The 7,417-nt window shown below is 37.7% G+C and overlaps 1 protein-coding gene across 11 annotated transcripts in view; it reads right to left on the bottom strand.

The window, feature by feature from the left end:
- Positions 1-120: 120 nt before the first annotated feature.
- The window catches only part of CNTRL (centriolin), a 60,893-nt gene continuing 53,596 nt past the window's right edge, over positions 121-7,417 (bottom strand). For 8 of the 11 annotated variants that reach the window (XM_075015130.1, XM_075015135.1, XM_075015134.1 and 5 more), the window contains 5 exons: positions 5,758-6,030; positions 5,280-5,342; positions 4,389-4,598; positions 2,967-3,081; positions 121-2,072 (listed from right to left, as the gene is read on the bottom strand). In XM_075015130.1, coding sequence (XP_074871231.1) covers positions 2,062-2,072; positions 2,967-3,081; positions 4,389-4,598; positions 5,280-5,342; positions 5,758-6,030 — 672 coding nt within the window. In that variant the 3' untranslated portion in view covers positions 121-2,061. Of the gene's footprint in view, positions 2,073-2,966; positions 3,082-3,363; positions 4,599-5,241; positions 5,343-5,757; positions 6,031-7,417 lie in introns of those variants that run through there. The other 3 variants (XM_075015133.1, XR_012648317.1, XM_075015137.1) reach the window with 3 other exon arrangements.

Raw genomic sequence — 7,417 nt, 5'->3', positions numbered from 1 at the left:
CAGCAGTGAGCTGCATCAATTTCAAATGCCACGAAGTTCCCTTATTCCCATCTGCTCATAGGAATAAGGGGACTTTGAAGTAGGTGGGGCCCTGTCTGGATGAGCCATGCCAGTTTCAAAGTGTCGCGGCTGCCCACATGCTAATGAAGCGCCGACTATGTATTTCAGCACTTCATTAGGAAACTTCAAAATGGCCATTTCGAAGTTTTTGGCTAGTGTAGACCTAGCCCTAGTGAAGAAGGAGCTTCTGCCTTTAGCTGTTGGGCAATGGTGAGGTATGGTATAGATGACTGCTAGTACCAGCTAATTTGCAAGTGCAAGAAACTCTTCATCTAGGAAGTGATCTATGGCCTGGCTCATGAGGACAAACAGTTCTCCCAACCCTTTAAGTACATCAAAATACCTGGAAGAGAAAATGCTCACCTCTGTGTAAGTCATAAAGGGGGGTGGGGGGGTGAGAGAGTGTAAAATTAATCTGGTTAGTAACGTTTCACAAATGCTGACTTCACATCAGTAAAGAGGGTCCCAGTTCTCTAGTGCACAGCATGGGATTTATGTTGATTTACATAATCTCCAGTTGTACTATAAAGCTTGAAATCAGGCCTTTAACACCTAGGGGATTTAGTCATGTTGCTGGCTTGCTCTGTAAACTAATTGTAGGCCATGCTCTGAAAACAGTTAATATACAAGCAATTGTATTGGGGGAAGTTCTCTAATACATTGTTCCCTTTTGAAAGTCTTATTTGCTGCTTCCACTTACCTTGTTCCAGCTAAGCAGTAAGGGATGCCCTAGCCATATGAGTGCACACTTACTGGACTCTGTCCCTTTTGCCTTCCAAAATACTGTCGGCCACATGGTGTTACTGCATGTACTGTTCTAATCTATTTCCAAAACCTACATCAGATACCAGTGTGTAACACGGGTGAAGATTTTTTTTTTAAATGGACTTCATGGTCATTGTCCCAAAGAGTCTTTCTGCACCCTTATCTAGTAAATTGGAAATGAAAGGACTGACCCACAAGCTTGTAATTTCATAAAAGCAGAATAACATGGCTTTCATGGAATGCTTTCAGCAGATAAATGTTTTGCCATAACAATGTTATGCTTTAAGTTCCAGAAGACTGTTTTTTGAGTTTATCATTTAAGACCACTGTAGAGTATGTAGGTCCCTTGCTGTCTATGTACTACACTCTTGTCAGGGTTTAGTCTCCAGCTGAATACTGAAAGGAGCAGTACAATGTTTCCTGAGTTAAGATCACGATATTGTTTGGAGCCTCTCGTAACTGTTAAGACACTTCCTATATCTACAGGGAGCAGAGCTGAGCTTGTCTGTGTGTCTACGTATTTCCATGATATGTTTAAATCAGTGGTTCCCAAACTTCTTGGCATCATGCCCCCCCCCTTTTCATTTTTGAGAAGCTTTCACGCCCCCTTCTTTACCATCATCCAACCCCCCCATAACAAAAAATTCAATTTGTAATTTGAAAAACACAAAAGCTTGATTTTTTATAAAAATGTTTAAAATTAAAAGTATGTTAGTTTTTCTTGGCCTCTTGAGATCAATATCATGGAAAAATAAGGAACTAATTGTACATGTAAAGTCTTAAATCAACACTTTATTTTTGTGTAAAATATATTCCATTCAAAGTAATAGTGCATGCAGACAGAAGATTAATGGCATTTGTTTGACATATGACAACTGACTTATCTCCATACTACAAACTTGAGTTTGTTACTTTAAGATTTGAAAGAACTGTTAAACTTTGTGCCTCAGAATAAAAATTTAGTTCAGCTCTCATTAAAACCAGGCTTGAGCATAATAAATACTTTTTGCTTAAGTGAACTAAACAACACTACCATGCAAAAATTCACAGTACTGACAGAGGGGATTTACATGAAAAAATTGCCAAGAATGTTGTACCACGCTGCCTCGATGAGGGGTTGTATGGTGTGTCTGATTATCCAGACTTGCAGGCTAATGAGGTAGCAATCTTCAGGTTGTATATTTATTTGGACCAGGGGCTAGAAGATATCATTCCTAGCTATAAAACTGTTAAATGTCAGCATTCTTCTACAAAAAAAAAAAAAGGGGGAAAATTAGTAGTTCTACTAGAACACCAGCAAAATGTTTCATTTTGGATACAAGATGCTTCCTTGTGTGCAAAGACCATAGATAAATGAGCCATTGTATCACATTGTCAGCTATATTTAAATGAAGGAGTGTACTAAATTTGTCTTGGTAGCCATATTTCCAGCATTCATGCCATAAGAAAAAAAGCTGTCTCGACAGAAGATGACAGGCCAGCATGAATTTGTAAAGCAGACCTTTGTACATCAAATGTACATAACACATGAAGTGACAGCTGATTAAGAATGTTTCACACTAGGTAGTTTATTTAAAATAGCACCATTAACATGAAGGATCTGCTTTCAATATAAGCTAGTATTTTTGGCAAACAGAGAACCAACCATTGAACTTTCTTTCGATACATTTAACATATAAATTTACAGCTAGACCTTAGCCATAATAAGATTGAAGTGTTGGCAAACTTAAAGATTAGATGTCCCTGTGACAAGTGACATCCATAATGCAAAGTACAAACCTTCCCCCCCACAGCTCCATACAAAAACATACAATCTGTTAAAATGGAAGCTTACATCATCCATACAGAAGGGAAGCATAATTTCACCAACCATAGTGAGGCAAAACCATTTTGTAACAGAGATGAATTTAAAAGAAGGGTGGGGACTATTTCCTTGGGGGAGCTTGTCCTGCATATAAAAGGCAACTATGATGTGGAACCAGGAATTGGTAGCATGTTTCAGAACAGCAGCAAGCACTATTCGCTACCTAACTTATTTCTGAGAAGATGCTACTACACACAAGTCGAGAGGTTTTGTTTAAACTTGTCTATATAGATCTGTGATTTAATGTGTTCATGTAAACAGCTGGTTCAAGTCTTACCTCTATGGTTTAGTGGAATTATTTCTTGTGTATGATACTGGTGGAAGTGTTGCAATTGAGATAAAATATTTTTTGGCTTCCTGCCAGGAGACCTGACAGCTCCTGTCAGAGCAACCTGGGGGAGAAAGTTTGAGCACAGAAGTGAGTGCATATAATGAGCAAATTCAAATTACATTTCTGAAATACCCATTTACTCTTCAATTTAAACCAAGTTCAATTATAAACTTCCACCTCTGATGGTGACTGGTTTGTTTTAAACAAAGTGTCAGAATTTCTTGTGGAAAATTAAACATGTCCCATACATAAAAATAGGTTTGTTTTTAGCAGAGTTCATCATGAAGATTACAAATACAAAGTTAAAGATGCCCTCATATCTTCTTTATAAGAGCACACTTACGTAGTCAGCGGCCAGAAAATAAGAGCCATATCTCAACAGGCAAATTCTTTCCCATAGACTGTTGATCTCATGTTGCTATTCTCTCATCAATTTAGAGGGCCATCTTTGCAAAGTATCAGCACCAGGTGTATATGAAAATTATGTAGCCCTTATTTCCTGAAGAAATAGATGTAACCTCCCTGACAGGGTATGCTGATATACTAGATTAGGCACAAGAGGGGAATGGTGGTGATAGAGTTTTTATTATCAATTCAGACATGATATAATCTGATATTGAATAGATCATGTAAACTGTGTCTTAGCTTCCTCATCTGTAAAATGGAAACCTAGCTATTTGCCTACCTCACGGGGGTGGGAGTTTAAGTCATTGTGTGCCATGGAGCTTTGGAATCTTGTAATGCAAAGGTACAGACAAACTCTCAAACTGGCGTGCAGAGCTAAAGGTACAGAGGTCAATCTAGTAACTTTAAGATGATAAAAGCTATTTCAGGAACTACTGCTAACTTTTGTGAATTTACAGTGTCACTTTCCTTTCCTCTGCTATATAGGGAAAAGAAGAAAACTGCTCATGTACTCAATACACAAATTTAAAAAAATTGTCCAGTGTTTTCATTGCAATTTTAAGTGTTTACCTGTCACCACTACAGGTAGGAAGCATTCGGGCAGAAACAGTAAACTGGTATTCCTGCAAGAGCTCCTCAGTTCCTATTATACACTAATTACTTTTAATTATTAAGTCTAATAAACAAAATGATTTCAAACATTCAGTTGCAGACCAAGCAATTTCAGAGTTTGGACAAATTGAAAGGGATTAAGAAAAGTACACAGAGGCTAACATTTCTGTACGTGTGCATTTCAATATACCTTCAGTTTTGTATTGAATGTTCCAGGACAATTCTACAGCAACATATTATGATACTGCTTTTACAAGGTGTGTTATTGTATCTTTCGCTGTGGCTGGATGACCATCAGCGTTAGACCACAATGATTTGAAAATACTATATTGCAAAACACTCAGGTGTTACCTGGTTCTGTGTTACATTAAGATCATCATGAAGGTAGCACATCGGCCCTGACGAGGTTTGACACAGAAAGAGTGAATCCGTAGCAGTACTGCTAACCAGTTCATCTAGTGCATCAACCTGTCTCTTTAAGCTGTGCAAGGTACCTTCCGTTTGATGTTTTCCTTTTATTAATACTTCCACTTGCTTGGACATGCATTGTCGTAGTTGAGCCTTAAAAACAGAACAAATTACTTCTTTATATCCAATTTTTGCTTAACTTCCAGTTCAATTGATATTGGAGGTGATCAGACAATAAAGTCAACAATGGAATCTGTTTTGCCTATCAAATCTAATAATGTCTACCTGTTCATTCAGAAAAGCAATATTTGTATGGTATCTTCTAGCAAAATAAAATGAGTCAAAGAAGAACAGCAGACCATGCTCTGGTTATCTTTTGTGATTGTGGCTAGACTTGTGTTACATTGGTAATTCAGTGCACTGTGTAAGTTAGCAAAGAACTGTTATAACAACATTCATATTCATGTACAAAAGTCTAAGAAGTAGTGAAAAGAGCAGCATGTTTAAACAGCATGAACTTGGAGCAGTAATTTATTCACATTGGAAAATATAGTGCCCTCCTTTTCATCCTAAGGGAAAGAGTTATGTTGCAGAACGTATTCTATGGTTATTTAAAATGTACAAAATTGTTCAAGCGGGGTGACTGCTGTCTAGAGAGGGTGCATATGGGGGGATCCCATTCAGCAATTAACATTCTGGTGAGGACACGAGGGTGGTGCATATCCCAAGTGCTACGAGTCCTATGGGTCAAGAACCAAACAGACAGACTATTCTAACAAAGCCCTCACAAGCTTACAAATAAATAAACGCATCATATAGTGCATGAGATGCAACCTTGAGCCGATCTTCATGGTGACGCAGCTTTTCTCTCAGTGCTTCTCCGCGCCAGTGTTCATCCTATAGAAAAAAAGGATTCTAGTCAGCCAGAATGCAAGGTTTTAAATCTGCTTTAAAAAAAAATCTCTATCATGGCATATAGAGCAGAGACTTAAATACGTATTGGGAACATCCCCCATTCCTTTCACATGCAAGTCTTCCAGTGGAATCAGTGGGGTGTCTAAGAAATGCAGGATTGAGTTTATCATCAGTAACAAAATAAAAAAAATTACACCAGAAAAATATAGTATAGCTCAGCCAATCAATTCAGTCTGAATCAGGGAGGTTATTAGGAATATCCAGTTACATCCAGTGAAACAGAATAGTGAAATGAAGCACACAAAATATACAATCCAGTGGCGAACTTATACAAGGCTGGTGTAGCCAGAGGCAGCGTATTACTATATTTAAAAAGTGTTTTTTAAAGTGATTTTACCATTAAGTTGACTTTGGACAAATCGCTCTTCTCTTCAAATGACAGTTGTCTTTCCTCATTAGCTGCAAAGGGAAAGTTCTCTAAATTTTCTAATTCGCACTCCAGGCTTTCTTTTGCTTCAAAAACAGCTTCCAGCTCATCCAACAGCTCTTGAGGAGATTGGCTTACATCTTGAAGCCCAGTTCTAATTTCATCTTTCACCTCAAATTTTAGCATCTTAACTGCATCCTTTATCTCCTTTTGTCTCTTTTCAAAATCTTCCTGAACTTTAATCTAAACAGCATTCAAAAGAAAAGATTTATGTTCTAAAGAGGAATGATATTTCAATATACTAAAAATTAAAGCACTAACCTGTGGCCTTTTTGCATTAACAACTCATGCCTGCTTCAAAAACAAACACTGTAATTGAACAATTATGGATAGTTCTCATTGCTGCTGGTAAAACCTGCCATTTTATTTCCACTCTATTCATCTGATGAAGTGGGTTTTACCCACACAAGCTTATGCTCCAATAAATACATTAGTCTCTAATGTGCTATAGGACTCCTTGTTTTTAGGACTAGCTTTCTAAGTCATTCAGAATTTGGGCCATAGGCCTAAACTTAGAAGTTTTATCCTGATGTGTGCATGAGGCATCTGCAATTCAAAGAGAAGGGAATTTCTGTCATTGCTGTAAACTACTTTCAAAGTTCTCTTGAGGTGTAGACTGGCAATATTAATACAAGACCATTCCATTCCTTATCTTCCCTGCCTTCTTGAATTGCTGTATAGATACTGATCGCATTCCTTTCTAAGGCACATTCTAGCCAAAATTAATGGGATGGAATAGTTCAACCAACACAGCAATTTTATCATCTGAACATTACAGTTTAAATAGTAAAATAAGAGTGAAGTTACATTTTTATGGAACTACTACATACCTTCCAAATCTTAAGTACAAAAAGGAATATCCACAATCTGATAATTTCAATCGTTCTTTAGAAACTGACAAAGTTCTACAGAGATCATGAAAATTACATCCAAAAATGAAATGTCAGATGCATGTCTTTTTTCTAGAGTTGTAAGTTTATGGTTCTGCTCAAAATATACTCTCAAACTTAGGCACACATCACTAAGGCTATGCCTATACTAGACATAGCTGATACGCAGTTTTAGCTATGCCAATTGTGCAGCTAAAATGGACGTATCAGTGATCGACTGCTATGGCTGTCCTCACAGAAGAAGGTCAACGGGAACGTTTCTTCCATCAACCTTCCTTAATCCTCACTGTTCACGAGGAGTTCCAGGGTTGATGCTGACACCAGAAAGTGCTATTTCATGTATGAGCGAAATAAAACCGCAGGAGATTGACCCTGAGCAGGTCAATTTTCTGCAGTAGTATGGAAACAGGCTAACTGAAGTGGGGCATCAAGAGCACACCCCACTTCATGTATGGTCTAAGCATTTCACTGACCAGTTTCCTTTTAATAGATCACTCTATTGAATTTTTAATGGTGTTAGAGTTTTTAACCAAACCAATTCAAAAAGTGCACTTGATAATGTTACTAATGCTAGTTGGACTGGTCAGATACTAAGAGTTCCATTCATGTGCACATAGAATCATAGAACACTAGAACGGAAGGGACCTTGAGAGGTTAAGAGAGTCCAGTCCCCTGCTCTC

Source organism: Carettochelys insculpta, chromosome 21 (assembly GCF_033958435.1).
Source record: "Carettochelys insculpta isolate YL-2023 chromosome 21, ASM3395843v1, whole genome shotgun sequence".
NCBI classification, from domain to species: Eukaryota; Metazoa; Chordata; order Testudines; family Carettochelyidae; genus Carettochelys; species Carettochelys insculpta.
The sequence above is the reverse complement of the archived record's forward strand: the minus strand, read 5'-3'. Positions and strand labels throughout refer to the sequence as shown.